The sequence below is a fragment of the Bos grunniens genome, chromosome 8 (genome assembly GCF_055505025.1).
Source record: "Bos grunniens cultivar Pamir isolate PY7600 chromosome 8, Bosgru_T2T1.0, whole genome shotgun sequence".
Classification (NCBI taxonomy): Eukaryota; Metazoa; Chordata; class Mammalia; order Artiodactyla; family Bovidae; genus Bos; species Bos grunniens.
Genome location: NC_141172.1, coordinates 52,794,347 through 52,810,348, shown reverse-complemented (window position 1 = coordinate 52,810,348; position 16,002 = coordinate 52,794,347). Strand labels below are relative to the sequence as shown.

General features: G+C 39.0%; 1 protein-coding gene across 5 annotated transcripts in view; it reads right to left on the bottom strand.

The window, feature by feature from the left end:
* Positions 1-3,286: 3,286 nt before the first annotated feature.
* Positions 3,287-16,002, bottom strand: part of CEP78 (centrosomal protein 78) — a 35,382-nt gene continuing 22,666 nt past the window's right edge. The window contains exons 12-16 of one of the 5 annotated variants that reach the window (XM_086415627.1): positions 7,748-7,825; positions 6,108-6,274; positions 5,098-5,269; positions 4,720-4,767; positions 3,287-3,914 (exon numbers count right to left, since the gene is read on the bottom strand). In XM_086415627.1, coding sequence (XP_086271753.1) covers positions 3,351-3,914; positions 4,720-4,767; positions 5,098-5,269; positions 6,108-6,274; positions 7,748-7,825 — 1,029 coding nt within the window. In that variant the 3' untranslated portion in view covers positions 3,287-3,350. The remainder of the gene's footprint in view (positions 3,915-4,719; positions 4,768-5,097; positions 5,270-6,107; positions 6,275-7,747; positions 7,826-16,002) is intronic. The other 4 variants (XM_086415628.1, XM_086415629.1, XM_086415630.1 and 1 more) reach the window with 4 other exon arrangements.

The following is a 16,002-nucleotide window of genomic DNA, read 5'->3' as shown; positions in this document are numbered from 1 at the left end:
TATTTCCCATGAAGTGATGGGATCAGATGCCATGATCTTAGTTTTCTGAATGTTGAGCTTTAGGCCAACTTTTTCACTCCCCACTTTCACTTTCATCAAGAGGCTTTTTAGTTCCTCTTCACTTTCTGCCATAAGAGTGGTGTCATCTGCATATCTGAGGTTATTGATATTTCTCCCGGCAATCTTGATTCCAGCTTGTGCTTCTTCCAGCCCAGCATTTCTCATGATGTACACTGCATAAAAGTTAAATAAGCAGGGTGACAATATACAGCCTTGATGTACTCCTTTTCCTATTTGGAACCAGTCTGTTGTTACATGTCCAATTCTAACTGTTGCTTCCTGACCTGTATATAGGCTTCTCAAGAGGCAGGTCAGGTGGTCTGGTATTCCCATCTCTTTCAGAATTTTCCACAGTTTATTGTGATCCACACAGTCAAAGGCTTTGGCATAGTCAATAAAGCAGAAATAGCTGTTTTTCTGGAACTCTCTTGCTTTTTCCATGATCCAGTGGATGTTGGCAATTTGATCTCTGGTTCCTCTGCCTTTTCTAAAACCAGCTTGCACATCTGGAAGTTCATGGTTCACGTATTGCTGAAGCCTGGCTTGCAGAATTTTGAGCATTACTTTACGAGCGTGTGAGATGAGTGCAATTGTGCAGTAGTTTGAGTATTCTTTGGCATTGCCTTTCTTTGGGATTGGAATGGAAACTGACCTTTTCCAGTCCTGTGGCCACTGCTGAGTTTTCCAAATGTGCTGGCATATTGAATGCAGCACTTTCACAGCATCATCTTCCAGGATTTGAAATAGCTCAACTGGAATTCCATCACCTCCACTAGCTTTGTTCGTAGTGATGCTTTGTAAGGCCCACTTGACTTCACATTCCAGGATGTCTGGTTCTAGGTGAGTGGTACACCATCGTGATTATCTTGGTTGTGAAGATCTTTTTTGTACAGTTCTTCTGTGTATTCTTGCCGCCTCTTCTTAGTATCTTCTGCTTCTGTTAGGTCCATACCATTTCTGTCCTTTATCAAGCCCATCTTTTCATGAAATGTTCCCTTGGTATCTCTAATTTTCTTGACGAGATCCCTAGTCTTTCCCATTCTGTTGTTTTCCTCTATTTCTTTGCATTGATTGCTGAGGAAGGCTTTCTTATCTCTCCTTGCTAGTCTTTGGAACTCTGCATCAGATGCTTTTACCTTTCCTTTTCTCCTTTGTTTTTCGCTTCTCTTCTTTTCACAGCTATTTGTAAGGCCTCCCCAGACAGCCATTTTGCTTTTTTGCATTTCTTTTCCATGGGGATGGTCTTGATCCCTGTCTCCTGTACAAAGTCACGAACCTCCGTCCATAGTTCATCAGGCACTCTATCAGATCTAGTCCCTTAAATCTATTTCTCATTTCCACTGTACAATCATAAGGCATTTGATTTAGGTCATACCTGAATGGTCTAGTGGTTTTCCCTACTTTCTTCAATTTAAGTCTGAATTTGGCAATAAGGAGTTCATGAGCTGAGCCACAGTCAGCTCCTGGTCTTGTTTTTGCTGACTCTATAGAGCTTCTCCACCTTTGGCTGCAAAGAATCAATCCGATTTTGGTGTTGACCATCTGGTGATGTCTATGTATAGAGTCTTCTCTTGTGTTGTTGGAGAGGGTGTTTGCTATGACCAGTGCGTTTTCTTGGCAAAACTCTATTAGCCTTTGCCCTGCTTCATTCCGTATTCCAAGGCCAAATTTGCCTGTTACTCCAGGTGTTTCTTGACATCCTACTTTTGCATTCCAGTCCCCTATAATGAAAAGGACATCTTTTTTGGGTGTTAGTTCTAAAAGGTCTTATAGGTCTTCATAGAACCGTTCAACTTCAGCTTCTTCAGCTTTACTGGTTGGGGCATAGACTTGGATTACTGTGATACTGAATGGTTTGCCTTGGAAACGAACAGAGATCATTCTGTCGTTTTTGAGATTGCATCCAAGTACTGCATTTCAGACTCTCTTGTTGACCATGATGGCTACTCCATTTCTTCTAAGGGATTCCTGCCCACAGTAGTAGATATAATGGTCATCTGAGTTAAATTCACCCATTCCAGTCCATTTTAGTTCACTGATTCCTAGAATGTCGATGTTCACTCTTGCCAGGAATCTCCTGTCTCCTGACCACTTCCAATTTGCCTTGATTCCTGGACCTAACATTCCAGGTTCCTATGCAATATTGCTCTTTACAGCATTGGACCTTGCTTCTATCACCAGTCACATCCACAACTGGGTATTGTTTATGCTTTGGCTCCATCCTTTCATTCTTTCTGGAGTTATTTCTCCACTGATCTCCAGTAGCATATTGGGCACCTACCGCCCTAGAAAGTTCCTCTTTCAGTATCCTATCATTTTGCCTTTTCATACTGTTCATGGGGTTCTCAAGGCAAGAATACTGAAGTGGTTTGCCATTCCCTTCTCCAGTGGACCACATTCTGTCAGACCTCTCCACCATGACCTGCCCGTCTTGGGTGGCCCCACATGGCATGGCTTAGTTTCTTGAGTTAGACAAGGCTGTGGGCCGTCTGATTAGATTGACTAGTTTTCTGTGATTATGGTTTGTGTGTCTGCCCTCTGATGCCCTCTCGCAACACCTACCGTCTTACTTGGGTTTCTCTTACCTTGGACGTGGGGTATCTCTTCACAGTGCTCCAGCAAAACGCAGCCACTGCTCCTTACCTTGGACGAGGGCTATCTCCTCACAGCCATCCCTCCTACCTTGAACGTGGAGTAGCTCCTCTCAGCCCTCCTGCGCCAGCTGTGTAACTGTGGGCAACTCACATAACGTCTCCTCAGACTCATCTACAAAATGGGTATAGAAGTAGTTCCCTACCTTATAGGGTTGCATAACCTGCAGCATGATTAAGTGTCTTGGTAAATGTTTGATTCTGCCTGGTTACTGTGAATTAAAATACACCAGTGACTTCTGGCCATATGATTTATAATAGTTTGACATTTAACTAAATGGTAAAACTATTTATTTTTCCCACCCCTCTCTAGTCCCCTTACCCTGCTTTATTACTCATATTTTCTCCCACCAGAGTATTACTTTTAAGACAGTAGAGCTTTATCTTGTTCACTGCTGAAACAGCACCCAGAAAAGTACTGTACATATTAAGCCTTCAGTAGACACTAGCTGAATGAATGGTGCAAACTGTCAAAAGGGAAAATAAACCATACACCAAAATGTTCATTATAATAAAAAGTATGGATAAATCTTTCTCTAATGGCTCCCAGTCATATATTTTAAAACACCAAATGCTATAATAAAAACAAGTAATTTATTAAAATTTGAAGGTAAAAACATAATTTTAAAAGATTTAGACCTATGTCAGGCGTGATAGAGTATGGATGCTTTCTTGAAATTCAAAATCAGATCTAAGAGTATCACTTTCAGAATGTTCAAGAAGATTCGGTTTACTTCTAGTTGTCTTTGATGAAACAGTCAGTATTTCACTCTCTTTCTTAACAGAAATGTGTTTTTTCGAAGACTCGCTTTTAATTGGTTCATTAACCAAAGAGCTATTTTGCCCGATTCCTTTGGTTTTCTGCTTTACAGGTGAGTCAGAGCAGGAATGCAGGTCCTTCCCAGGCTGTTTCTTAGCAGAGTGCTTTTTGATATATTCACCTGTTTTGGTCATTTTTTCTGAGGCAGGCCTGCTATTTCTAGATAATTCGTCTTCTTTTCTTTGACTTCCAGTTCCACAAATTACATCTGCTGGAGGAGAACATGCTCTAGCAATGAAATCTTCAAAAGATTCCTGCCGCTGTTCTGTGACTGGGACTCCCAAGTTGTCTTTGGAAGTCTCTAAGGTCTCCTGAGTAGAGGCTGGGGCATGGAAGGTGTCGACAGGCAACGGAATTCTAGCATCACCTGTAATTTTCTGAAACTGGAGAGAAAAACAAAAGACAAGACAAAAATTCAGTGATGAACAAGGCCTACCATTAAAAGCATTCAGTCGCTTCAGTCATGTCCAACTCTCTGTGACCCTATGGACTCATAGCCTGCCAGGATCCTCTGTCCATGGGATTCTCCGGGCAAGAATACTAGAGTGGGTTGCCAGTTCCTTCTCCAAGGGGTCTTCCTAACCCAGGGATCAAACCCATGTCTCTTCAGGTGTCCTGCATTGTAGGTAGGTTCTTTACCTCTAGCACCACCTGGGAACCTATCCATTAAAAAGTGGAGTCCGAAATTTCAATGTTACTCTGTGATCTTATTATTAAAACAGTCAGTTGATAATTTAGAAGATTTCAGAGCCAGTTATTTTCTAATTATATCTTCCAAGTGATTCTCAACTTAGACATATCCAAGATTATGTCTGCTACATTTTCAGACTTCAGTGTTTAGGGTAGTTAGTACCTATTTCCTTTCCCTTACTAAAAATAAAACCCTATTCTCTAAGAAAATTAATTTCTTTTCTATCCTCCAGGTCAATGTAAACCAGTTTTTTTACACAGTTTTACAAAATGGAAAACATGTAAAAATGTGACCAGACTGTGTATCCAAGCTGTCAGTTTCCAAGACCAGTTTGAGACTGGCTAAGGTGAGAGCTGGAGGCTCCGCGAAAGGCTGGAGGAAAAGCTGACAGGTTTCCCCCTTCCATTCCCATAACCAGGTGACTCACTATAGTACACTCCCTATGAACCATGTCTGGACCACTTATTTTAAAAAATTATCTGTATCAGTACTTGTACCTTCATTAGTGTTCCTTCATTGTAAGCTGACTGCATACAAATAGAAACCTAGATAAAATATGAATAGAATAGGCATTTATACAATTTAAAATTTAGGATATTTTCTCTAAGGTTTTCTTTCTTCACTAAGGATAGTTTGCTTTAACTCATAAATTTTCAAAAGAATTTCCAGTTTTCTTATTTACAACAATGCAGTATCATGAAATTTACTGGGCACAAATGTACTAATCTAAGATATCGGAAAGGAGCTCAAAGAGGCTTCTAGCTCCTCAGCATATGAACTCTCAGATACCGATCATTATTATCTTCTTTCTGACGTGGAAATTTCCTTTTTGCTAATTGCTCTTAGAATCGTTAAGTTCTGTTCTGTCCACTTACTTGGATATTTTGCATTTGTCCTAAGGCACTCTGCTGTAATTCTGATTTTTCTTCTTCAAGTGCCTTCTTTTTTTCTTTAGGTGGACTACTAACAGTAGAATTCATCTGGGGATGACCTAGTAAATGAAAATCTGACTGATCTATACCAGCCATTGTGGCCAGCTGCCCAAGCCTGGACCAGAGGAGAAAAGGAGAAAAAGACAAAAGTTACTATAATCACAGAAGAGCAGCTTAGATATCCTCAGGCCTACAATCAGGAAATACTTCTAACATCTTAAAAGCCAACACCTACTCCAGACTACAAGCGTCTCTCTCCCCCAAATCCTCAGCCCTTTCCAGGGTTATCCTCTGGGATACATCCCATCTCCTTGCCTATTAGCACTCCATTTCAAACACTCTCACTAGCAGCTTCAACATCGACCACACACACCATCCACTGCCTCTCACCTGCATTCCCACACTCTACTACTATTCCTCCAGCTCCCAAGAAGCGTCTGCTTCTTCCTTCCCAACACCAATTCATTCCCTGACCAAACAGCACTCCATCAATTATCAATCTCCACTTCCCTCTTTTGACAAAACTGCTCCTGGTTGAGAACCACTGACCTGCATCTTCCCTATACAATTGTTTTTAAGTCCAAGACAAAAACAATCTTAACTCAAACTTATTGAAGGAGAAAAATAAGTGAAAGGTAGTAAAATTCTTACCCATTCCCAAATATTTTCAATTAAAATTGCCTTCAATGTAGTCTTTACAAAAAATTATACCTACTAATTACTCTGTCTACAGGTTACTTGTTTATAATGGGCTTCCCACTCTACCAAAGCAGGCTCTCCTATTTGCTTTTCTTTATAGATTTACTCATTAAAAAAAAAATCAACTCTATTACCTATAATTCACTGCATTTGGCTAAATATGGTCATGGAAGTAATAAAAACCGCTCAGGTTCCTCAGCAAACTACCTCTAAAGTTACAAAGAGAAGAATGCCATGAAGAGAAAAGAACTAACCCAGCATCTTTAAGGAGATCCAAGAAAGCATGGAACTTCCGGAAGGAATTCTCAATGCTGCCCAAAACACCTTCATCATCCAGGATCATGCTTGTCAATGAGTGTGCATGAAGGGCTTCAGACAAAGAGAAGTTTATATTTCTTAACTGGGCATTTTCATGTTCCAACTATAAAAGAAGATTGAAAATATTTGACATGATTTTTTCTCACTGTCATCAAAAGAAAACAAAAGTAGTCTCATCTAGTTTAAAGAACAAAACTAAAACATTCAGAGTGCAATTTGTTGTTCAGTCACTCAGTGGTGTCTGATTTTACGACCCCGTGGACTGCAGCGCACCAGGCTTCCCTGTCCTTCACCATCTCCTGGCATTTGCTCAAACTCCTGTCCATTGAGTCAGTGATGCCATCCAACCATCTCATCCTCTGTTATCCTCAAATGTAATTAATTTGTAATTAATCTAACTCTCCATCAGTAAAGACAGAGACCACATCACATAATAACCAAAAGGCAGAGGCACTCAACAAAGTTTCCTATACAACATATAAATAAATAAATATATACAATATATAAATAAACTGAAATGATTGTTTTATTAATGATCTTTCAAAAGATCAAATTTTAAACTGGTTAAATTCATAATGGATCCTCATTCCACATTAGAAAACTACCTGCTATTAAGTTTGCCTTAAATTAGAAAACGAAGCACAGAACCTAATTTGAACAAAGCATATTACAACTCTGCTGAATGTTAAGGAATAACTTTAGTGAGCAAAATATCTAATGCTTAAGTTTAAAAGTCCTAAATCATAACCAGCCCAATTTATTAACTGTACCATCACCAATATTCTCCTTGGCTTCGTGAAATATTCACTCCCATGCACTCTTCTTTAGATCATCATTTATGATTTGCCCTATATAAAAATCAACTCTAGTATTTCTCAGAAAGGCCATTATGTTCATGATGCCCTCATGTCTTACATAAGCAGGTGTTTAATATTTATTGAATGAACTAGTGTCCACCAATCCAGTAGATGCCCTTTCAAAAATCCCTCCCTACACTCACCCTGTAATAAATTGTATTTATATCGAACGTTTTAGCTTATGCTCTGCTTTCATGCACATTACCTAATGTAATTCTCACAGTATGTATTTTTACTTTCATTGCATTCTTACTAGTTTTCCAATCTTATATTTATTTAAATGACTCATTTTCCTAACTCACTGCCAGTAAAGTCTCATCATGTCATTTATGTTACTAGATATACAATACATACACAAAATATGCTTTCTTGAATTGAATAATCATGAACAGAAAATAAGCTAACATCATATAAAGCACACACAACACACAAAAAAAAAGATTTTTGCATTTTTAAAAACATACATTCTGGGATACGTAATATAATAATATATATAAACTATAAGCCGATGTCTAAAAGGAAAATGGGAAATGAGAGCTCTATTTCATCCTGTATTTAGATCGTATGATCACTAAATACCAGTAAATGTGAAGGTCCATATGATACCCCCAATTTGCAATGTATTAGTTTTCAAGTTTACAAACTATATGCATATGGCTTAAAATCAAATCAAAATAAAACCAAGAAGCTTTCAAAAGTGTAAGAAGAAACTTGTTTACCTCACTGACTCGTTTATCAGCCTTAAGCCTTATGACTCTTTCCTCCTTTAACTGCTTTAGGCACTCCTCCAGTTTTCCCTAGTGTAAAGAAACACAGTAAATAGTATACCTAATTCATAGTATGATATTCCAAGGCATTTCCAGCTATAGATTTCATCATGATTTAGGGGCAGAGCCAGAAGTGAACTCAGACTTTAATCTGCTACCTGGAATATCATATCATGCTAGTGAAATTAATTATTGAAATATATCAAATTAGCATAGTAAAGATTTATTTAAATCCCACTCTTTCCAACATAAATCTGTGGCAGCTCACCATAAAAGGTGTATGCGTATAACATAGTAAATATTAAGACCAAGAAAGAAAAATTCCACTTTTATTTGTGGGTCTCTTCACAGCAGGAAGCCATATTAATGAACATGCTTAACATACCCGAGTTACATAACTGCAGATTCAAAAGCATTTTTTAAAAAGAGTAATCACTTTTAAAGCAACTTACTATATGTCAAGCACTGTTCTGGAGTTTCCTGGGCATTAAATATGAGGAAAGAACAATACTAACTTCATGTTATCTTACAGATGAGAAAACGGAGGCAGAGAAGCAGAGTAAGTAGAGCAGCACAGCCAAGCTCACACCACTAAGTAGCAGAACCAATACTGTGAATTCAGGAAGCTGGGTGCCATTCCTGTCCATAGAGATAGTAGTCTTTCCATTCACCAAGGTCAGTAACATAAAATGAACACTGGTAAACTCTCACAATTCTTAAGAACTCATGAAATCAAAAGATGCTTACTCCTTGGAAGGAAAGTTAGGACCAACCTAGATAGCATATTCAAAAGCAGAGACATTACTTTGCCAACAAAGGTCTGTCTAGTCAAGGCTATGGTTTTTCCAGTAGTCGGGTATGGATGTGAGAGTTGGACTGTGAAGAAAGCTGAGCACTGAAGAATTGATGCTCTTCAACTGTGATGTTGGAGAAGACTCTTGAGAGTCCCTTGGACTGCAAGGAGATCCAATCAGTCCATTCTAAAGCAGATCGGTCCTGGGTGTCCTTTGGAAGGAATGATGCTAAAGCTGAAACTCCAGTACTTTGGCCACCTCATGCGAAGAGTTGACTCATTGGAAAAGACTGATGCTGGGAGGGATTAGGGGCAGGAGGATAAGGGGACGACAGAGGATGAGATGGCTGGATGGCATCACTGACTCCATGGATGTGAGTTTGAGTGAACTCCAGGAGTTGGTGATGGACAGGGAGGCCTGGCGTGCTGCAATTCATGGGGTCACAAAGAGTCGGACACGACTGAGCGACTGAACTGAACTCAACTGAACTGAAGACACAGGTCCTTGAAGTGGAGGACACTGCTTATGGGTAGGCAGAATTCTAAAAGAGATCCTAAGATTCCTATGCTGAAGTACACAATCCTGCCAGTTTTTCAATCTAGGTGCTGTAGTGAAGGGATTTTGTAGATGTAATTAAGGTTCCAAAATCAGTTGCTCTTAAAAGAGGGAGATTATTTTGGGTGGATGTGATATAATCAGGCATCCAAGGAAAAGGAACTGGACTTCTTCTAAAGATCTGAAATACAAAAGGGACAAGAGGGAGATTCCTCATTGCCGGCTTTGAAGAAGTCAAGCATGATGTTGTGGCAGGGAATACAAGTGGGAGGCCTCTAGCAGCTGAGACTGTCCCCCAGCTGACAGTCAGCGTGGAAACAGGGACCTCTATTCAATCAAGTGCAGGATCTGAATTATGCCAATAAGCTGAAGAAGCTTGCAAGTATTCTTTCTTGGAACCTCCAGATAGTAACACTTTCAGACTGACATCTTGATTTTAGTTCTATGACACTCATAAGCTTTGTTGAACATCCAGTACAAACATGAACATCCAACACTGGGGGCCTGATGTCTTACACTTAAATTTCACACACTTTAACACTCTCTGGAGGGAACCCACATGTTCCCACTATGTATCTGAGTGGAGAACTCAGTCAACGCTGTGCCTGAACCTACGGAACTGTGAGCTAGCAAAATAGGTATTATTTTAAGTCAGTAAGAGTATAATAAAGGAAAATTAATATATTACTCAATCTCCAGGTTCAAGAACAAAATAAATGACTGTTATTGTTTTAAGTCATTGTTTCTGGGTGGTTTCTTATGCAGCAATAAATAATCAGAATACCTATGAAAACAGTAAGTTGTATTTATACATTTTAAATGCTTTCAACAATCACTTAAAGAATAAGGAATTCTATTCTATGTTATCATTGTGAGAGGAACTGGTATCACTTTATGGACAATAACTTTTGGTACACAGCAACAATCTTACATCAGCAGTTTACCCTAAGGAAATCAGAGATGTGAGCAAAGATTTATCTACAAACATGATGTCATAAGATTATTTATAATCAAACTCTAGAAGAAAGCTAAGAGACTCCAAATTGGGGTTGGTTTAAATAAAAATAGCACACCATATGAAGGAATGCTCTATGAAACCACTAGGAAAATAACGATGATAAGCGGGCTCAACCAGAGTTAATGAATGGGCCTGAGGAGTTCTATATTCAGAATACATCTGTGTGTTTTTCTTGGAAGATGGTCCATAAGCTTTATCAAATTATCTGATTTAGAAAAATATTTAGTGACATGAAAAAATATCTTTAATACCTTTTTAAGACAAAAGAGCAGAGGTGGCTTTTATTTCCTTCAATAAGTTGTTCACTGCTTTCAAAAATTTGCTCAATGAACATACTTTTATGCTCAGAACATGCTTTAAAAATTGACAGTCTAATAACTTCAAATTCTTTACAGTTTCATTACTAAAGCCAACCAAGTTTTCAATGGGAAAAAGGAGAAAAATTCCTCTACTTTTAATAGAATGGTTAAATAAATCTTCTAAAATTGATTTCAAAGAAATTCTAAACAAATAAGAAAACAAACAAAAAACCCTCACCACAGTCTGAGAAAAGCAGACTAAATTACAATATTCTTGACTGGTTCTAAATAGCACACTAACGTGCAGTAACATGAAATAGTTTCTCCCTCTAGTGGAAAGTATTAGAACAGAGCATTAAATTTTTCTGAAAAAGTGAACCCCTCTCCTACAAAATAATTCATGTCCCTTAAACAGAAATATGGAACCAAAAAAATTAGAAAGTAAAATTGCTTGATATTCTATTACTTAGGTAAGACTAATGATAAGGCTTTGGAGAAATCTTTCCTGTCATCTGCTCTCCTTCCTCCCTTCTATACACTGGCTAGGTTGCTTTTTCTGGAACCAAGCTCCCATCATATTGTATATCATATCAATATAATTTAAATATATTTAAATCATATTGTATACCTTTTTTTATATTTAAAATGATTGAAATCAATCATTTCTCATATAATCAGGGGATTCATAACCTGGATTTTTTTTAAGTGGGCTACAAAATATTTCACTGAGTGGGGTTGCTGTTGCTAAGTCACTTCAGTCGTGTCCGACTCTTAGCGACCCCATGGACTGCAGCCCACCAGGCTCCCCCGTCCATGGGATTTTCCAGGCAAGAGTACTGGAGTGGGGTGCCATTGCCTTCTCCACTAAGTGGGGTTACTGGTCCACTATTCCTTTGATTACACATTTAAATCCTTTCCAACTTTTCAATATTATAAGACAAAATAACCATTTTTATGCATGAAGACCTTTTTCCATATTTAGAAAAATGTTCTGGCAACAAAGCCATAAAAATGAGGCTGAGATCAAAGCAAACGGATGTTTCTCAGGCTTTGAGGTACCTATCCCCAAACTGCTTTCTAAAAGATTCCTAAGATTTTATACAGCCATCAGCAATGTATCACTTGGTATATAATCACTACAATAACTTTTGGCTTATTTCCTCACTTAGAATGCAAGTTATTTGAAGAAAGAGGGTGTATTTTATTGTTTATCCCCAGAACCTGCACCTAGCACAAAGCAGTCAGCCATTAAATAATTGCTGAATAAGGAAAATCCCTACCAATGCAAGTTGTATACAGTATGAAAGATGTGTGCTTTTTCTGTAACTGGATAAGTGAAAACTTGGCATCTCCCTTAAGTGTGTACTTCTTTGCTTATAATTAGTAATTAAATTTCTCTTTTAAATTATATTTTAAAAATTCTGAAGCAAAATCCTGGCCCTATTCGTTAGCTCTATAATCTTGGACAAGTTCCATAATGCTAGACCTCAACTTTCTTATCTATAAAGTGGAGATAAGCTCCCACATCACAGAGCTCTTGTGAGAATTACATGAGCTAAAGCATGTAATAAAACATGAGCTAAAGCATATAATAAAACTTATAAGCACTCTTTAACAAGAGTGCTTGGTACACAGAGTATGTTCAATTAATGTTGAGTGAATGAACATGTGAATGCAAACAGCAGTGAAAGGCTTAAAATGAAATAGTCTCGTCCCACATCCACATCCAGCACCCTGCTGCTGCTGCTGCTGCTAAGTCGCTTCAGTCGTGTCCAACTCTGTGTGACCCCATAGACGGCAGCCCACCAGGCTCCCCCGTCCCTGGGATTCTCCAGGCAAGAACACTGGAGTTGATTGCCATTTCCTTCTCCAATGAGTGAAAGTGAAAAGTGAAAGTGAAGTCGCTCAGTCGTGTCCAAATCTTAGCCACCCCATGGACTACAGCCCACCAGGCTCCTCCATCCATGGGATTTTCCAGGCAAGAGTACTGGAGTGGGGTGCCGTTGCCTTCTCCATCCAGCACCCTAGAGGTGACCAATTCTTTGAGCAGGTTTGCAGGTTTTTACTTGTAAAATATTATATGCATATTGAGAAGTACACAGAACAAAAGTGTCAATGTGACAACTGAAAAGCTGCAGGTGTTGGGATTTTCAGAGTACATCACTGATTTACTGAGTGTACTTCTCAGATGTAGTGGTTTCCCCAGGATTCAGAAAGCTGTCATGGATCAGACAGACAGCAGACCACCAAACAGTGACTATGACCCATAACTTACACAACTTACAGTGACTTACATAACCCATAACCACCACTCAAATCTGCAAGTACTTGTCAGCATCTTAAAGATCCCACATATTCCTCCCTCATCTCAGGCTTCTTTCCCCAGTTATAAACACCATCCTCATTTCTTGACAATCATTTCCTTTAACCTGGTTGCATCTTTCACGATATGGAAAGATAGCTCGGTTGGTAAAGAATTCTCCTGAAATGCAGGAAACCCAGGTTCAATTCCTGGGTCGAGAAGATCTGCTGGAGAAGGGATAGGCTACCCACTCCAGCATTCTTGGTCTTCCCTTGTGGCTCAGCTGGTAAAGAATCTGCCTGCAATGCAGGAGATCTGGGTTCGATCCCCAGGTTGGTAAGATACCCTGGAGAAGGGAAAGGCTACTCACCACTCCAGTATTCTGACCTAGAGAATCCCATGGACTATCCATGGGGTCTCAAAGAATCATACATAACGCAGCAACTTTCACTTTCAACTTTATGTAGAGGATCACAGTGTACACTGTCTTCTCTATTTTATTTCTTTCACTCAACACTGTTTTAAAAAATTCATCCAGATTGCTATCTGTAGTTATATTAGGTTGGTGCAAAAGTAATTGCAGTTTTCTGCATTGTTGAAATTTGCTATTTGATGTTGGAATACATTCTAAATAAATGTGGTTATATCGATATATCGTTTTAATGTGCATTCTTACTTTATTTTTTTTGCTAATGATTTATTACTTGCTGTTTTTATTTAATACTTATTTTAGACTATGGAAATGACAACTGGCAACATTAACAACACATTTGGCCCAGGAACTGCTAACGAATGTACAGTGCAGTGGTGGTTCAAGAAGTTTATAAAGGAGCCAAGAGCCTTACACATGCGGAGTACCGTGGTCGGCCATCAGAAATTGACGATAATTGAGAGCATCATCAAAGCTGATCCTCTTACAACTACATGAGAAGTTGCTGAAGAACTCCACATCAATCATTCTATGGTCATTTGGCATTTGAAACAAATTTGAAAGGTAAAAAAGATTGATAAGTCACTCAGTCGTGTCCAATTCTTTGAGACCCCATGGCCTATACAGTCCATGGAATTCTCCAGGCCAGAATACTGGAGTGGGTAGCCTTTCCCTTCTCCAGGGGATCTTCCCAACCCAGGGATCGAACCCAGGTCTCCCACACTACAGGAGGTTTGCCAGCTGAGCCACAAGGGAAGCCTGGGTGCCTCATGAGCTGACCAGAAATTTTTAAATCATCATCATTTTAAAGTGCTATCTTCTCTTACTTAACAACAATGAACAATTTCTCAATTGTATTGTGGTATGCAACAAAAAGTGGATTGTATATAACAACCACTGACAACCACCTCAGTGGGTGGTCCAAGAAGAAGCTCCAAAGCACTTCCCAAAGCCAAATTTTCACCAAAAAACAGTCATCGTCACTGTTTGGTGGTCTGCTGCCTGTCTGATCCATGACAGCTTTCTGATTCCTGAGGAAACCACTACATCTGAGAAGTACACTCAGTAAATCAATACGATACTCTGAAAATCCCAACACCTGCAGCTGGCATTGGGTTGCAATGGCAACACCTGACCTCACGTCACACAACCAAAGCTTCAAAAGTTGAATGAATTAGGCTATCAAGTTTTGCCTCATCCGCCGTATTCACCTGACCTCTTGCCAACTGACTGCCACTTCCTCAAACATCTTGACAGCTTTTTGCAGGGAAAACACTTCCACAACCAGCAGGAGGCAGAAAACGCTATTGAAGAGTTTGTTGAATCCTGAAGCATGGATTTTTATGCTACAGGAATAAGAAAACTTATTTCTTGTTAGTAAACAAGTGTTGACTGTAATGGTTCCTATTTTGATTAATAAAGATGTGCTTGAGCCTAGTTATAATGATTCACTGTCTGAAACCATAATTATGTTTGCACCAGCCTAATAGTCCATTCAATTTTACTCCTTGAAAGCTTTTCCACTGTACAAACATACATAATTTATTTAATGTTTAACTCTTACAGGACACTTTGGGTTTTTTCTGTTTGTCCTAACGCATGCGCATGAATCCTGTTGTACCGGTTATTCTGGTGCATTTACCCAAGGCGGGCGTGAGGGCTGCTGGGTTACAGGGTATTTATATACCTTCAGTTGATGGAGAGTGCTAAAGGCTTTTCAAAGTACTATTGATGTATACTTCAGTATAAGCAGGGTAGAAGATTCTCATAGTACTCCAGGTCTATAATACCTGATGCTATCAGACTCTGTCAATCTCACTAGCATGTAGTTTTTTTGGTTTTGGTTTTTTTCTCATTACTTAATGAAGTTGGGCACTTTTCCATGTTTACTGGCTATCTGGATATCCTTCTTTATGAAGTTTAAGAAAACTAGTCTTATTTTTAATTTTCCATTTCCAAATACTATACTTACATGACTACTTCTGACTAAATTTGAGGCAGTATCTGTTAACTTTCTAATTTACTAGGTAAGGATTTAGTTCCTTTACACTCTTTCCTATATCCACACTGCTTAGTAAAGTTATGTCATTATTAGTTTTTCCACTGGTCATGATCTCTTCCACATGTAGTGATATACTTAAAAATCTATATTGCTGATCAACTATAAACTCTTTCAATGTTCCGCTTTGTAAAATGAGGACATTCGTGTCGTTTCCCCTTTTTTCTACCCCGTCTACCTTCTAAACCTAGCTTTTATATTGTCAAAGTTGAAATTTATATTCTGTTCTATGTGCAGTTAGGCTTCCCTGGTAGCTTGGACGGTAAAGCATCTGCCTACAATGCAGGAGACCTGGGTTCGATCCCTGGGTCAGGAAGATCCCCTGGAGAAGGAAATGGCAACCCACTCCAGTATTCATGCCTGGAAAATCCCATGGACCAAGGAGTCTGGTGGGCTACAGTCCATGGGGTCACAAAGAGTCGGACACCACTGAGCAACTTCTCTTTTTCTTCTTTATGTGCAGTTAAGTTTTCTGTTATTTGAGAGTCAGTATGGAGCAATGTTTAAGAGAAGAGGCAGAAAGCCTGAACTCAAAGCCCCCATGCAACCATAAATCAGGGACAGGCTGGGCAAGTTCCTGCTCTGGCTTAGCTTCCTTTTCTGAAAAGCAGGAATGATACTAGCTAACACCAACCTCATAAGGTTATTCAGGGCATTAAATGAGTTATAGGCATTAAATGTGTTATTCAGAGCATTAAATGAGTTATATGTTAAAAACACTTAGAATATAATATATACGGAGTACATACC